Raw genomic sequence first — 18498 nt, 5'->3', positions numbered from 1 at the left:
GACTGCTTTATTTCAGGAACAGCTCCATTAGTTATGTTTTTATGAGTGGTCGCTCGTCATAGAAAATACTTGAAAGTAATCATCTCATCCTGTGTGTGTGTGTGTGTGTGTGTGTGTGCGTGCGTGCGTGCGTGCGTGCGTGCGTGCGTGCGTGCGTGCGTGCGTGCTTGTTTGTTTGTTTGTTTGTTTGTTTGTTTAACCCCTAAAACTGAATCTTGAAATTGGAGGAGAAAGGGAGACTTTTTCCAATGTGCTTGTGGTTTCATACAACGTATCTGACAAAACCAAACTCAGTGCTCGTATTCAAAGACTTCTTTTTAATTTCCAAATGTGTCTGAGACAGGCCCCATTTGCATAGAATATAAAAAAACAGATACTCACAGACGGCTGCAGTTTGGAGTTGATATTTAGGATGATGCTCATTCAAAGACTTGAATAAAAACAACACTTGAATGCATCACACAGGCACACGTATTCACAAACAACTCAACATAGCATCACTTATTGTGTGCGTACTTCTTTCATGATAACTGTGCTGTAAAAGGCAATGGACGAATCAGAGCACAAAATACAGTCCCTTACTATTATGGATTTACTAATGCAAAATTCACCAAATACAGTTTAGTTACTGGGTTCAAACTGACAGAAAGAATAGTGATATAGTTAAGCAATAAGGCCCGAGGTAGTGTGGTCTATCGCCAATATACCAAGGCTAAGGGTTGTTCTTATGCAACGCGGAGTGCCTGGAAACTGGCCCTATACCACAGACACTCGAGGTACCTTATTGCTATTATAAACTTGTTACCAATATAATTAGAGCAGTAAAAATACATGTTTTGTCATACCCGTGGTATACAGTCTGATATGCCACGGCTGTCAGCCAATCAGCATTCAGGGCTTGAACCACCCAGTTTATAATAAAATATAAATTATATCCCCTTTTTAAATGACTAACACTTTAACATAAGGTGTACATCCTCCCTATGAATAATATATTACAGTAATACTAGCAACTCGCTCCAAGCTTTAGGCACAGTAAGTCCTCTTGTCTGTTTCATCCATAGCTGTAGATAAAATGTCCCTATCAATTATTCTGCAGGCCGAAGATCTCTGGGCTCTCAATGAGGATGAACTCCACTATCTGGTTCTGATAGACCATGTTGACCGCCATGTTGCCACAGTCCAGCTCAGGCCACATGAGTGTCGGGCCAAACACAATGCTGATGCCTTGGGTCGACATGAGGTTCTTCTGCGAGCACGTCAGAATCCTGCAGAGAGAGAAGGGTTTAATAAGAGTTTGAAACAATGGGATCAATTCATAAAAAGTCATGAAACAAGGTTGGTTTTTCAAGTCAACATCAATGATCATCACAAAAAGAGATCTCATTTCCACTGGATGATGGTGGATAATTTGTACATACGTTCACCAGATTTGTCAGCGAGGCAGATTTTTACCCTTGAATGGCCCCTGTTGAAGGCATCTCCTATTTCAGTATTGGCAACACTGTATATAATTTGTGCACCCAGCTTTGTGTATTCAAAGGTCCAGGTTCAGCCACAACTAAACCGCTCACTTCATACCACACGTTCAGCACCGGCAGTGAACTGAAGAACATTCATTGACTCTATGTATCTGAATAGGGAAAGTTACTAAATCAATCTGGATGGAGTTTCAGTGTAAAGATGTCTGGAGAATCCTGGGTATCAGGAAATCAAGAAGCAGGGGCCTCCAGAGTGGCACAGTGGTCTAAGGCAATGCATCTCAGTGCTAGCTGTACCACTAGAGATCCTGTTTCGATCCAGGCTCTGTCGCAGCCGGCCGCGACCTGGAGACCCATGGGGCGGCGCACAATTGGCCCAGCGTCGCCCGGATTGGCCAGGCAGGGATGTTCTTGTCCCATCGCGCTCTAGCGACTCCTGTGACGGGCCTGGTGCAATGCACACTGACACGGTAGCGAGGTGTACGGTGTTTCCTCCGACACATTGGTGCGGCTGGCTTCCGGGTTAAGCGGGCATTGTGTCAAGAAGCAGTGCGGCTCGGCTGGGTTGTGTTTCGGAGGACGCACAGCTCTCGACCTTCGCCTCTCCCGAGTCCGTACGGGAGTTGCAGCGATGAGACAAGACTGTAACTACCAATTGGATACCACGAAATTGGGGAGAAAAAGGGGTAAAAAAAAACGTTTTATAATAAATGGAAGGAAATCAAGAAGCACATGCAAGTCTTGTACATTATATACATCCACAATGAAGAAATAGGTTCTTCAGTGACCCGCTTTTGTTTTACTTTACAGATTGCCTCGCCTTCTTCCTTTGCCATAATCCATCCGAAATATATTCCATTATCTTGATATGAGCAGTACGCTATGCAGTACGCTAAGCAGGGTGCATATAAGGACTACTTTCCAGGGGAAAGCACAGAATACGTGCTAGTATTTTTGAGAAGCATTCTCCCTGAGCTGAGGCTTGGCTGTGGGACAGAGACGCCAAGTAGGCCCAGGCAGGGGGACTCACTCCGCTCCTCTCTCTACTCCCTCCGTGGAGGAGGCTGCCACCCACAGGCCTCTGGGCCCATTATGGAGTGAGGCCTGGAATGGGATGGAAGGCCTGTGGCATGGGGCGCATCTCCAAGTTGTCTGTGGGCTCTTGACGAAGCGTTCTGAGGTGGGATGGGGTCCCTCCATGCTCAAAACGAATCCACACACGGCCTCTCAGCAGATAATTGCATCCAAAAGGTATTGTCAAAGTGCCAGGCCTAGGCTGGTCTGCTCTGCTCTCAGCGCTCTGCTGCGGCGTCTGAAGCTGGTCTTTTGGAAAGCCCTAAATATGTTATCTATGACTGAAATATATATTTTTTAATTATTATTAAATAATAAAAAACAGCCTGTATATTTTCCAGCGTGTATATATTTAGTGAACATGTATTATAAAAAAACAAAGCTTTTTTTCCTTTTTTTCAGTACATGGAGGTAGTATTCTTTATGACAACTACCTTAATAGTTCAGTCAACATAACATGTAGCTGTTGTAAAGGATACAGGTATGCAAGAGAGCAATCAGGATAGGCATTTCAGACGGACTGACATTCACACTAGAGATAGTCTGTCTAAACAGCTGATTTCAGTGTACAGTCTACAGTATGTCAATTAAAAGCTTCTCTGAAAAGGTCAGGATCAGGCTGTACCTCACCAATGGAAAAATGCCTCTAAATCGTTAATCGTATGTGATGGTCAACATCTTGCTCTGCCATATGTCATTATAATATCGACCCGACGTGGGCACATGCCATGCATACTTCTCAACCTCATTACGGACAGAAAGCCCTGACGATGATCCAACCTGACATCATGAATATTTATCCTCATCTCAATTTGGGGTAATCAAATATATACTTGTCCATAAAATATGCTATCATGATACTGTGTCAGAACGAATGTGTAGTGGTGTAGCCGTGTACTGTGGTAGTTTATGTATGGAAGTAAGGCAATAGTAGTAATAATAGTGGTCGTAGCAGCAATAACAACGTAGCTAGTACTGAACAGTGTCTACCAGTGCCATAATGCTATAAGTTACAAAACGCTGACGTTTTGGACTATTGTGGGAAAAGTGCCATAATTGATTCCAGACGTGAACTCTTAAGTTCACAGGTGGGAACGTAATTGCAGGAAGTAAAATTCCCTGGCACCTATTTATCAATGCTACCATAGCATAACTACAGTACAGATTCACTCTCACCACATGCATGGGCCATCAGAATTTGTGTGAAGATCTATATAAGGGGATGAGTGGCAAAAACAGAGTTTACTGAATGCAAATAATTGAGCATCTGGATGACAATATGATGAGTGAGTGCTCTTTATTTGACCTTGTAAATACAGTTTTAATTGACCTGGCAAATAGAGTATCTATTCATGCAGTTGATATGCTGTGTGTGTGTCTGTGTGTTGTGTGTCCATGTGACTAAGTGTTTTGGGGTGTGTCTCGCAGTGAAACCCGATTACAATGTGTACACACTATCATTTCCCATTTATGTCTGCAATTAAACTCAGCCCTGTGCCTGTACATCACTGTTCTCTGCCTGTCTGATCAGCCACGCTTTAATATTAGAACACTGCGATGATCTAAGGGTCTGGATTCTCATAGCCAATGGTTCACTAATGATCTCAAATAAGGCGACTCAATTATTCAAGTAATTCCACTGTATATTCACAGGAGGAATAGATCACCTAGCGAAGCTCTGTATGGTCATTCTGCCACTGCACTATGGAAACTGCTATAAGTTAGTGTTGAAATGCTTACTCTAGCAAACTAGACTCTTACTCTCCTCCTCCTCTGACCATGCTGATTACTATACCTACTACCTCTACTATTATTACTACCACACCTACCAACACCAACACCAACACCAACACCACTACTACTACTACTACTATTACAACTACAACTACTCATACTACGACAACCACCACTACAACTACTGCTACTACTACTACCACCACCACTACTGCCACTACTACTACTACCACCACCACTACTACTACTACTACTACTACCACACCTACCAACACCACCACTACTACTACTACCACCACCACCACCACCACCACCACTACTGCCACTACTACTACTACCACACCTACCAACACCACCACTACAACTACTGCTACTACTACTACCACCACCACTACTGCCACTACTACTACTACCACCACCACCATCACTACTACTACTACTAACACCACTACCACCACTACCAGCACCACCACTGCTACGACTACCACCACTACTACTACCTCCTCTACTACCACCACTACTACTACCACCACCACTACTACTACCACCACTACTACCACCACTACTACTACCACCACCACTACTACTACCACCACTACTACCACTACTACTACAACTACCACAACCACTACTACTACCACTACTACTACCACCAGTACTTGTACTACTACTACTACTACTACCACCACTACTACTACTACAGCTACTAATTCAACGTATCTGATAAAATTCTAATTCTACCACTACTACTACTACTACCACTAATTATACCACTACTACTACTACTACTACTACGACTACTACCACTACTAATATTACTACTAGTACTACTACCATTACTACTACCACCAACACTACTACTACTACTACCACCACTACGTGTACTACAACTACTACCACTACTACTACTACTACCACCACCACCACCACCACGACTAATACTGCTACTACTACCACCACTACTACCACTACTACCACCACTACTTGTACTACTACTACTACCACCACTACTACCACTACTACCACCACTACTTGTACTACATTTACATTTACATTTAAGTCATTTAGCAGACGCTCTTATCCAGAGCGACTTACAAATTGGTGCATTCACCTTATGACATCCAGTGGAACGGCCACTTTACAATAGTGCATCTAAATCTTTTAAGGGGGGGGGGAGTGAGAAGGATTACTTTATCCTATCCTAGGTATTCCTTAAAGAGGTGGGGTTTCAGGTGTCTCCGGAAGGTGGTGATTGACTCCGCTGTCCTGGCGTCGTGAGGGAGTTTGTTCCACCATTGGGGGGCCAGAGCAGCGAACAGTTTTGACTGGGCTGAGCGGGAACTGTACTTCCTCAGTGGTAGGGAGGCGAGCAGGCCAGAGGTGGATGAACGCAGTGCCCTTGTTTGGGTGTAGGGCCTACTACTACCACCACTACTTCTACTACTACTACTACTACTACCACCAGTACATGTACAGTACTACTACTACTACCACTACTACTACCACCACCACCACCACTACTACTACTACTACTACCCCACCACCACCACTTCTACTACTACTACCACCACCACTACTACCACCACCACTACTTCTACTACTACTACCACCAGTACATGTACAGTACTACTACAACTACCACTACTACTACTACCACTACTTCTACTACTACTACCACCAGTACATGTACAGTACTACTACAACTACCACTACTACTACTACCACTACTACTACTACCACTACAGTACTACTACAACTACCACTACTACTACTACCACTACTTCTACTACTACTACCACCAGTACATGTACAGTACTACTACAACTACCACTACTACTACTACCACTACTACTACTACCACTACAGTACTACTACAACTACCACTACTACTACTACCACTACTATTACTACTACTACCACTACTACCACCACCACCACCACCACTACTACTACTACTACTACCACCACCACTACTTCTACTACTACTACTACCACCACCAGTACATGTACAGTACTACTACCAACACCACTACTACTACCACCACCACCACTACTACTACTACCACCACCACTATTACTACTACTACTACTACTACTACAACTACAACTACTACCACCACCACTACTACTTCTACCACCACTATTTGTACTACCACCACTACTACTACTTCCACCACCATCACTACTACTACTACCACCACCACCACCACCACTATTACTACTACTACTACTACTACTACAACTACAACTACTACCACCACCACTACTACTACTACTACCACCACTATTTGTACTACCACCACTACTACCAACACCACTACCACCACTACTACCACCACCACCACCACCACTATTACTACTACTACTACTACTACTACAACTACAACTACTACCACCACCACTACTACTACTACTACAACCACTATTTGTACTACCACCACTACTACTACTTCCACCACCATCACTACTACTACTACTACCACCACCACTACTACCACCACCGCTTCTAATACTACTACTGATACTACTACCACCACCACCACCACCACCACCACCACTACTACTACTACTACTACCACTACTACTACTACTACTACCTCTACTACTACTACTTGTACTACCTCTACTACTACTACTCCTGCAGAAAACAAAATCAGACGTTAAATACTGCACAGCCAAACATCACATAAAGACTTGTCAGTAACACTGCAACTGGCACAATGATTTCAAAATCCCATGGGGGCATGCACAGCTATCAGCAGTGAGTGTCCAGCCTACCGTACCCTGAGAGGTGACCAGAGGGCACTCATGATTTGATCTGACGAATGGTTGATATCTCCTACATGAGCTGACGTGCATGGCCCAAGATGCCAATGGTAATTAATTAGCATCTCATTTCGCCAAGCGGGGCATGACAGAAAATGGGAGCTGGACCATGATGGCGTCCCTCCTACTCTCATTCCTCCTCCTAATTGGGTCAGGATCATTGACTTCTTCAGGATCATGAGACAGATAATAAATTGAGGTGAGGAGGAGATGAGAGGAGACTGGGCCTGGGAGCCGGAGGAGGTGGGGTGCGGAGGAGAGGTGACGGGGGGGTGGTCTATGGCTCGGAGGTTGAAACTGTAAGCGTCAGTCTCGTAAAGTGAACAGACAGTGCCCCATCTGATCTGAACTAAAAATACCCCATGGGAACAAACATTTGTTCAAGTGTTGAAAAGTTTCCAGTGAGCATCTTCTCAGTGCACTGTGGGTACAAAACACTGCATGGGAACATGGCAGTTGAGAGCCAATCATAAGAGCTGTCCTAGACAGACCTATGCCATCCATTCTGCTCCAGTAGCACCCGTTGATTTTGTTACTCTCCTCGTCTCGGCTGTGGCTTCCTACTACCCCTAGAGACGTTACATCCAAAGGTTTGTTTTCCACTCAGCAGTAAGGTCAGCAAGAATTGAAAGACAGAAAACAGACCCATGGATTTTTTTAAAGCCCTTGTGGTAAATGGTACCATGAACAGCAGTGATTTAAAAAAAAACTGAAATAGGAGAATAAATAGAATAACTAAGTGAAGGTACCCTTCAGAGAATCTGCTTTCCTTGACCACATCATCACAATGCAAGTACATGGCTCCATATTGAAGCCAGCCAACATGGATTGCGGAGAAAGAGGAACACTGTTTCCACACAAGCAGAGCCACAACAAAGCAGTGAGAAATGTTCATAGACTTCTGCATTTACTGAAGGCACGGTCAACCCAGCCAGGACCGAAATAAAACTGCTCAGTGAACTCTTGGATGATAAACCACTCTTCATTTTGGAACAAAAGTCGTTTAATGTGGGAGGCAGGGACACACACATTAACACATTCTCTCCACAGGGCCTTTTTGTAATCTCATTTGATATCTTTGATGAGGCAACATGCTGATAAGTGTTTTTCAGATTTAACTCTGTACTCGTATTCTTTTCTTCTAATTGTCTTTAGAAGATTTTCTCAGTGTCTCCTCTCCTTCTCTCCTCTGGCAATCTCAGAGAAAATATAATATACTATACCTGGTCTTCTCTTTGGCAGAAAAAAGGCAAATAATAAGTAAATAAATAAATCACACATGATCCTAATTAACTGTGGTCTGCTGTGTAATTTAGATTGGGCACACGTACCTAGCAACAGAGAGTGGGACTGGGAGTGAAAGCAGTACAGAGTGAGAGGGGGAGAGAGAAAGAGGTGAATAAGATTTAAACCAAATCAGTAGGTGGGGGTGTAGCAGCCAAAGTTCTGGATCTGGTCCCTAGGTACCCCTTCTCCTGCCATTCTGTCACATGACATCTTCTGGCTTAATAATTTGCAAGGTAAGAGGACAGGGGGAAGTCATTTTGTGGCGGGGACAGACTTGGAGGCAATCCCATTGCAGTGAAACCGTTTGGGCAAAACAATGCATCATTAACTTTACTTCACTTTATTCTCATAAAATCTGTCAATGGACTATTATTCAACATATTATATTATGCAAAACTGCATAAAGGAGCTGCAGGAGAAGGAAAGAGGACTGGGAAACGTAAACCCTTTATTTAGCTGTGTCATTGCTGTAAGAGAGGAAGAAAGAGAGATAACGAAAGAGAGAGACAGAGACAGAGATTCTTCGGGGGTATCTCTGCAGGCGATTCTGCATGGGGATATGAGTGAGGGACTAATTGAGGGACCTGGCATTCGGAAGCGAACAGACAAACACACACACCCGTCCTCTGCTGCAGCCAAGGGGTATGTTCCAGTTAGGGAGGGGCTCATCAATCTAAAATGATTCATTTGGCCTCCTGTGTGGGGTGGTAAATATGGGTAAGATGGGATAGAACACCTCTCCTGGGACATGGGTTTAGCCATATGGCCCCTTTAGCCTGGCCAGGACTGTCAGAGTGGACCGAGGCCAGGCAGGCAGCACTGAGGTCATTTCCCCCTTCCCTGTACACATGGGGCCAGGATGCTTCGGTCGGGTGGGGGAAGGGGGATAGGAGGGTCATATAAACTTTCCACCGAGCTTGATGTTTTAGTCTGACCCTCTGTTGTCAATCAGATTTCTTAAAACACTAATAGATTAGATACTTTATGAGTTCTATCAGTAGCTATTGTAGTACCATTCGCCTGCTTTATTCTACAAATCAAATCCAATGTTATTGGTCACATACACATATTTAGCAGATGTTATTGTTGGTGTAGTGAAATGCTTGTGTTCCTAACAGTGCAGTACAATGCGTCCGAATTCTGGACATTAAAAAAACAACATGTAGTGCTCCAATGACATGAAAGGCTGTGAACTTACGTCTGCAGGTGTCTAAAGAGTACTCTCATGGTGTCCTGGTTGGGTTTAGGGAGCTGAAGTACTAGCTTCTTCATCACCTGTACCTTCTGTTTGCATTCCTTCGTCTCTGTTCAGAAGGAAGATTTTGGGGAATATCACTATAAAGATTGATAATCCAAATGTAGATATTTGTCTGATTATACACATTCAATTCAAGAGTTAGTGAGACTTTACATTGTGTGTTAATGGATGATCATTACTGTTATTACTGGAAGCCATTAGAGCCTTAGTGTTACTGAAACACAACACCTAATGGCTGACCAATTAGCTGTCCCGCGGGAATGTCCTAGTCTCCAACCCTCCAATGGGATGTCAGATGGGCCCTTACCCATAATGCAAAAGCCTTAGAGAGACGGTAAACTGTTTGGCGACATTGTATCTGATTTATGACCTCTATAAATTGGTAGAATCTATCATGTTATGATGGCTGATGGGTAACACTCCTCTCCTGATAGTGTATGCCTGCAGGACACTGTGCTTTAATAGGTTAAAAGAATACACCAATGAACTCTCTCAAACACTGTGCATGTGTTTCAATGAGAATGGTGAGACTTTATTTGATTGCAATCAAACAAAAATAGAAACCTAATACATTGGTCAGATGAGTTAGATAATCCCAGAGAGAAAATCCTTGATGATTTAGTACTCATAGGGGCAGGCCAGGCAGGGACGTCAATACAACCAACCCAGAGATCAAGCTCATTTCCCACCCCAAACTAATTTAGCGTGTTAATCTGAACAGATGTTTGCTTGCTGTAATGCTATTCCATTTAGGAACAGTTGGGGAAACACATGTGAATGTGTGTTTCTGTAGTTAGCTAAAGAGGGAGAGAGTGAAAGAAAATAACTGAAAAACAAGAAAACCCTGAAAACTGCAACAGTCAGTAACACATCTACAGTCAGTAACACATCTACAGTCAGTAACACATCTACAGTCAGTAACACATCTACAGTCAGTAATAGTCAGTAACACATCTACAATCAGTAACAGTCAGTAACACATCTACAGTCAGTAACACATCTACAGTCAGTAATAGTCAGTAACACATCTACAGTCAGTAACAGTCAGTAACACATCTACAGTCAGTAACTCATCTACAGTCAGTAACAGTCAGTAACAGTCAGTAACAGTCAGAAAATACATCTACAGTCAGTAATGGTCAGTAACAGTCAGTACCACATCTACAGTCAGTAACAGTCAGTAACACATCTACAGTCAGTAACAGTCAGTAACACATCTACAGTCAGTAACTCATCTACAGTCAGTAACACATCTACAGTCAGTAACAGTCAGTAATACATCTACAATCAGTAACAGTCAGTAACACATCTACAGTCAGTAACAGTCAGTAACACATACAGTCAGTAACAGTCAGTAACACATCTACAGTCAGTAACAGTCAGTAACACATCTACAGTCAGTAACAGTCAGTAATACATCTACAGTCAGTAACACATCTACAGTCAGTAACACATCTACAGTCAGTAACAGTCAGTAACACATATACAGTCAGTAACAGTCAGTAACTCATCTACAGTCAGTAACACATCTACAGTCAGTAATACATCTACAATCAGTAACAGTCAGTAACACATCTACAATCAGTAACAGTCAGTAACACATCTACAGTCAGTAACAGTCAGTACCACATCTACAGTCAGTAACAGTCAGTAACAGTCAGTAACAGTCAGTAACACATCTACAGTCGGTAACAGTCAGTAATACATCTACAGTCAGTAACAGTCAGTTACACATCTACAGTCAGTAACAGTCAGTAACATTCAGTAACACATCTACAGTCAGTCACAGTCTGTAACAGTCAGTAACACATCTACAGTCATTAACAGTCGATCCATCTGTTGGCACCTGTTACCTGGTAGAGATGACAATAACCTCTTATTTCCTCTACCCTCCCTATGCTCAACATCCTCTAATCTCCAGAGGAAGCCACAGGTTAGGGGTAACACTGATGGCCTAATGGAGTCTACTCAGCACTGCTTCTTCTGATTACCCCAGGTTGTTAGCAGACAGAGCCGCAGAGCGAGGCTAGGACAATGTTTGGCCCCCTGTCTGTTGTACCGTGGAGGCTCCCCTTGAGCACGGCCAGAGCAGATGTCTGAGTGTGCACCGAGCTGGCACGGGCACAGGTGGCAGATGCCCGCGTCGGGTGCCAACCCCCGCCAGTTGGGCACAGATGGACAAACACGTTCTGGAAAAGAGAATAGGGCCCCTGACATTCTGCTCTAGGTGAGCATGGCCTGAGCCATGCTCTGTTCTGTCTCTGCTCTGTCTCTGTCACTGTTCTGTCTCTGTTCTGTCACTGTTCTGTCTCTGTTCTGTCACTGTTCTGTCACTGTCACTGTTCTGTCTCTGTCACTGTTCTGTCTCTGCTCTGTCTCTGCTCTGTCTCTGTCACTGTTCTGTCTCTGTCACTGTTCTGTCTCTGTCACTGTTCTGTCTCTGCTCTGTCTCTGTCTCTGCTCTGTCTCTGTCTCTGCTCTGTCTCTGCTCTGTCTCTGCTCTGTCTCTGCTCTGTCTCTGCTCTGTCTCTGCTCTGTCACTGTCTCTGTCTCTGTCACTGTTCTGTCTCTGCTCTGTCTCTGTCACTGTTCTGTCTCTGCTCTGTCTCTGTCACTGTTCTGTCTCTGCTCTGTCTCTGTCTTTGCTCTCTCTGCTCTGTCTGTGGGAGCTTTCCCTGTCACTCTCTCTCAACAAAGTTATCTTGTTTCGTTTTTGTCCTCTGTATCAACTATGACTGGAAGTTATCACTGAGATTAATGGAAGTGACTTAAGATGAGAGTTTAGTAAACACACTGAAATGGACCAGGTAATATATCTGTTAAGTACACTTTCTAAGAGGCGTCTGGTGCTACATAGCTAATCAATAGAAGGCCTCACCCTAAAATATTTAATCTAGTCTCCATAACTGGCACAAAGGACATGATTCATTAATGACTTTGCCGTTGGTGGCTGACATATTGGAGATGCCCCTCAGCTCACCATTGTGGACAGATGGAGAGGAGAGTGTCATTAATTTAAAGCAGGCTGAAATGCCCTGTTAGGATTATAGTATCTGAATGTGCTGATTCACTCCAATGTATCACACCCTGTGACATATAGCCTGACCTGTAAAGTCACACAGGGTCATGTTGCATGGTACTGATTGAGCACGGAAGCTAGTTGAATACAGGGCAGCATTTAGTGCAAAAAACGGTGTGTAACTTTCAATTCATTGGAAACGGTGCTGTTCTGAAGGACATTTGAAAAATGGGGAGGGGTTGGGTTATGGGTTGGGGAACGCTGTCAGCATGGACGCTGCCTTTTACATACGCCACTCATTGTTTCAAGCCACACCCACCAAACAGAGCAAATGTACCTCAAAGTCTGTTAAAAAAACATTGAAAAACGTTTTGTAGGAATGTGTCATTCAGTACAAACTGTCACGCAACATAGCAAACGTTTGATCGGACTGAACGCACCCCAGGCAATACTGCTCTTCACACAAACGTTCAAAACCTTTAGATCATTTTCAGCCTCCTTATAGATTGATTATTGAATTGACGGAGCTGACTCATTGTGGTACCACACAACACTAAATGTGGTACCATTTCATGGAAGACCCCGTTTTCTTTTGTTGACGAATCCAATATTGTTATAGATCTGGCACCGACAGGAAAGCAAAGTCTCTCAATGATGGGAAACATCTCAAGGGACACAGCGTACCCCACAGAAGACTAAACAAACATTAGTCATGTTAACTTTAGTCCCCGGGTTGCAGTATTAGGCAGAGTTTGGCCACCTAGAGGGGATTAAGTAATTTATGACTTGTTGTGAAAAGAGACCATTGCAACTCCTCATCCAGGTCTGCATACAACACAAACAAACACTGGTGGTCCAATGTAATTCAATACTGGATGGGGCGTAGCCCCTGGAACAGTCACTTGATCCAGAACAAAGATTGAAAAGTGATTGAGGTGTATGGATTGGAACAAGAAGGTAAGTGCCCCCAACATGTTTTCTTTTCTATCTCTAAGTAGAGCTAATAACCTACAATGTAGCCATTTTTTTATTATTTCATAGTTACTTTCATATTGTATCACTAAAACAATTACTACCAACTTCCAGCACATTTTATAGACAATTACTGCGAGAGAAAAGAAGAAACCTGTACACTGCTCTTGCTAGTATCGCTGCTCTATATTAGGCTTTACGTATCGGCCTCAAGGGCTTAAAAAGCTCTGACGAAGGCCTTGAGGCCGATACGTAAAGCTTAATAAAGAACAGGAATTACTAGCAAGAGCAGTGTGCAGGTTTCTTCTTTTTTCTCATGTTATTCAATTGTTACCATACACCTGCAATAAAGAAAGCTCAGATCTGCGTGTGCCTTTTGAACTTTCAATAGACAATTACTGCAGAATAGCCTGAAGTGTTTCAATCGGTGACACAGTGACTGGATACAAATTCACCATCTAAACCGCTGTGCATTTAATCCCATTAACAGGGAAACATCATTTGTTTCAGGAAATCTAGTATCAAAACAGCCTCATCTCCAGCCAGGCGTAGCGTGTGGCATGGATCACCAGAACCCTGTCAGGGCAAATATTATCAGAAAGCAAATAATCCTGGAAGTTGTGATTGAGATTGTAAATGGATCGCAATGGTTTGCTTTTGGTTAATGAATAACAAAGTCTTAGAAGATCATTGAATGCCCCCATTTCATAAAAAGGTAGTATATTGAATTATCTTGATCAAAGGTCAAATTGAATTATGAAGAAATGTTATTCTCAAACTGAAATATTACCATATAAAAAGGTCTCAGCACAATAGAGCAGAAGTGCAAATTTAGAGATCATTTTTAATAATTTGTACAATTTTTCATTGCATGTTCATGGTAGTGCTTTGCACCACATTTCCCATTGCAGAAAATACAAACATTATTAATTATCATTATGAACACAGATCACACGTCAAGAATCAATCTGTGATTATGATGAGTTCTCTGTATAAGTCTCTCTCAATAAGTCAGATAACAGAAAGAAACCATAGACTGTCATACCAGTCAGAATAACTCCTTCGTAAAGGGCTTGTAAGGCTCTGGGGTCTCTGCTTGCCTTTCTGGGATGTGCACTTTGCATTTGATGTAGAATAAATAATGACAGGATTTCCTAAATCTTTCTGTTAGTTTTGTTCTACCGTAATGGTGATTATTAGCTATACTAGGCCAGGTCAAAAAGTATGTGCAATTATTTATGTACAAATGCTGTGTCTCTTTGAAGCTTGAGAAGTGGTGTGTCACCCAAGATGACCTGGAACTAGTGCTGGACGTTACAATTTACCAATAAAGATCCTGATGAAATAGGCATCTGATGAGCTGACCCAATTGTAGCCTGGACCGTTTGCAGAATGTAGGATATCACCATGTTAACCATTTACAAACAAGTAACAAACATTAAAAAGAGGAATATGATTCTCTTAAGTTTGTCATATACTGTACATCCAGTTTTGTCGCCCTAATCGACAGTATTATCGTAAATACAAAACCCTCATTGGTAAAGTTATTGCTTAAGTGGGTGAATCAACTCCTACTGAGAGAATACATTCTCTTGATTTTCTGTGCTGAGCTGTTTTCTGCTGTGTTGTTTGTGTTTTTGTGTCAGTATAGTGACTAAATCAGAGCTGTGTATTAAACTGTGCTAGCTACTTAGTGATGAGAAAGTCCCTGGCTTGATGGAGATGTGAGGCAAGGAGCAGCTTACAGACTTCTCTCCACTCCCCACCTCCTCTGGGTTGCCCAGTTACTAATTCACATGACTCCATTTCCATGGTTACTGATGGCACAGACAAGGACCCAACAACTTCGGAAAATATGCATTTTTTTCTAATTAGCATTTTTGAATTAACAGAAGAAGATTTAAAAGGTTGCTGGTCATCAATTTCTGAGAGCAAAGAATGGAATAAAATCTGTTCATGTTAAAAGAGGTCAAATCTGTTTCAACAGATAAAACACAGACAGGCATACTGAGAGTTTCAACAGATAAAACACAGACAGGCATACTGAGAGTTTCAACAGATAAAACACAGACAGGCATACTGAGAGTTTCAACAGATAAAACACAGACAAGCATACTGAGAATTTCAACAGATAAAACACAGACAAGCATACTGAGAGTTTCAACAGATAAAACACAGACAAGCATACTGAGAGTTTCAACAGATAAAACACAGACAAGCATACTGAGAGTTTCAACAGATAAAACACAGACAAGCATACTGAGAATTTGCACACAGCCATGAACATGTAACATGTTAGTTTACACATTTACTGGCAACACTAACAACGCCGCCACCTTCCTCTACAATCCAACCCCATGGTTTCAGTGTTCAAACATCAACTATAGACATAGTGCTCTAACAAGATCTAACTCAGTTCAACAAGATCTAACTCAATTCATAGTGTTTGCATTGATTTGCTTGCGGGGGAAAAAAGGAGTGTTTGTCTGCGAGACAGGTGGCTGGAGATTCCAGATTCCCCTTTCTGATACTGAGGCCCACATGAATAATAGAACGTGGTAAGTTGGTGCCAGGATCAGGGCCTGCAAACACAGCTGCTCCCCTCAGCCTTCCAAGAATGAACAGCACACTGGGAAGGGAAACAGGGAGATAGTGCCTGCATGGGCCCCACCTGAGGACCTCAGACTGAGCAACTAATCAAACCTACGGGCTGAGACGGAGAGAAGAGAGAGGGAGAGGAGGGAAGATAGAGAGGAGGGAAGGGAGAGAGAAGAGAGAGGGAGAGGAGAGAAGAGAGACGGAGAGGAGGGAAGGGAAGGGAGAGGGAGAGAAGAGGGAGGGAGGGAGAGAAGGGAGAGGGAGAGGGGGGAGAGGGAGAGGAGGGAAGGGAGAGAAGAGTGAGGGAGAGGAGAGAAGGGAGAGGGAGAGAAGAGAGAGGGAGAGGAGAGAAGAGAAGGGAGAGAGAAGAAGAGGAGGGAAGCGACAGAGGAGAGAAGAGAGAGGGAGCGGGGGTAAGGGAGAGGAAAGAAGAGCGATGGAGAGGAGGGACGAGAGAAGAGAGAGGGAGCGGAGGGATAAGAGGGAGAGGAGGGAAGAGAGTGGGAGAGGAGGGACGGGAGAGAGAGAGGGAAGAGAGTGGGAGAGAAGGGACGGGAGAGAGAGAGAGAGAGGAGAGAAGAGAGAGGGAGAGGAGGGAAGGGAAGGGAAGGGAGAAGAGAGGAGGGAAGAGAGAGGGAGAGAAGAGATAGGGAGAGGAGAGAAGAGAGAGGGAGAGGAGGGAAGGGAGAGAAGAGATAAGGAGAGGAGGGAAGGGAGAGAAGGGGGCATCAAAAGTAGAGAGAACACTAATGAAACAGGATACCAGGAAGAGAAAGGATAGAAGATGCAGGACTGAAGATATGATGTGATGATAAGTGTCTGTATTTAGGATATTTAGGTGATAACAATATCATATCTCTCTCCATTATCTGTGGCTGAGACATTACTTTCATATGATATGAAAGGACTGGACCACATACAATAATACTCCAGCCATCATGTTGTAGTACTTGTAAGTAGTTTTGTCCAATGGGACACAAGCTCTTAGCCCATGACTCAGGTAACAATACAATACTGCCTGTTGCTTCCTGGAACGGTGGTTTCAATTAGAGACCTGGTGATGTGTACTCAAGGCTGCCTAATCAGCCCACCATCCATCCACACAGGCCACAGGCCCATAGAATCTCCCCCTAATGTGACCCCATTACAGGGCCAGCCAGCACAGGCGATAGGACTAATGATGACAACCCATCTCCATCACCAGAAGACAATCTCCCAGTGTCTCCCAATCCCAGTGTCTCCCAATCACAGTGTCTCCCAATCCCAGTGTCCTAAATGGGGGATGACGGCGTCAAATAGCTCTGTTTAGTAATAATGGGTTGGCTGCAGATGAGGCCTTGCTCTAATGTTCTGAAAGTTCAACCAGCTCATTATCTTGGACTACGACTAAATGACAAGGGGCAGGTGATTACCATGTGCTGATGCCAAGTTATTTCCCAGTATCTTTGCAATGTAAATGAATGGCGTACCTCAATGAATGGCGTACCTCAATGAATGACATACGCCTCCATATGGTGACTAATACATCTATTTAGTTGCCCTCTCACATTAAAACTACATGAATTTAGTGGTGAATCTGTAGTGACCCTGGTCGTTTCATCTCTACGGTGTAGCAGGTTATCCTAATTACACCTCCTGCTATGAAGGGTTTTTTACACTGCTAATTAGTTGTCTAAACGCTGTCTGAGCCTCATCAGCCGTGTTCATGCTCATCTGATTAACTGGATAGAAACACCTTGATCATCAGAGGGGATTCTGGTCTACATTCTGGAGCATGTAAATATTTATTGCCAAATTATACCACCACCTTGGGATTGTTTTCGCAATCTGTTTTCAGGGGCTTCTAGGGTTGCTAAGTGAATATTTGGCCATGGGATGGGCATTGATAACAGCAGGCACTTTTGTTAAAATGACACATACATAACAAATAGGCATTAAATCGGGGAATAATAAAAATCACGTATTAAATAAAGCACATTATTCAATATCATCTCCTTATGTTTCGTCCATGGAGCTCAGGCGAGTACTCCAACCCTGAGGTGGCGTTACATGGCCCAGGTAGCTTTTCAACCTTTAATACCATTGTTTACACAAGGTTAACACTGGCATCGGTAGGATGGCAGATAGGGTGGAGGCCTGATCATTGGCATGATAGTGGTTAATTCAGAGAGAGAAAGACTAGACAGACAGATAGACTGGACAGATAGAAAAACACATAAGGCCTTTATGAGACAACTTGGTGTACTGTA

General features: G+C 43.3%; 1 protein-coding gene across 8 annotated transcripts in view; it reads right to left on the bottom strand.

The window, feature by feature from the left end:
* Positions 1–297: 297 nt before the first annotated feature.
* Positions 298–18498, bottom strand: part of LOC139539012 (rho GTPase-activating protein 15-like) — a 157654-nt gene continuing 139453 nt past the window's right edge. For 7 of the 8 annotated variants that reach the window (XM_071341672.1, XM_071341670.1, XM_071341671.1 and 4 more), the window contains 2 exons: positions 9601–9706; positions 298–1268 (listed from right to left, as the gene is read on the bottom strand). In XM_071341672.1, coding sequence (XP_071197773.1) covers positions 1085–1268; positions 9601–9706 — 290 coding nt within the window. In that variant the 3' untranslated portion in view covers positions 298–1084. The remainder of the gene's footprint in view (positions 1269–9600; positions 9707–18498) is intronic. The other variant, XM_071341676.1, reaches the window with a different exon arrangement.

Source organism: Salvelinus alpinus, chromosome 14 (genome assembly GCF_045679555.1).
Source record: "Salvelinus alpinus chromosome 14, SLU_Salpinus.1, whole genome shotgun sequence".
In the NCBI taxonomy this organism is placed as follows: domain Eukaryota; kingdom Metazoa; phylum Chordata; class Actinopteri; order Salmoniformes; family Salmonidae; genus Salvelinus; species Salvelinus alpinus.
This window is presented reverse-complemented; position numbering and strand designations above follow the sequence as displayed.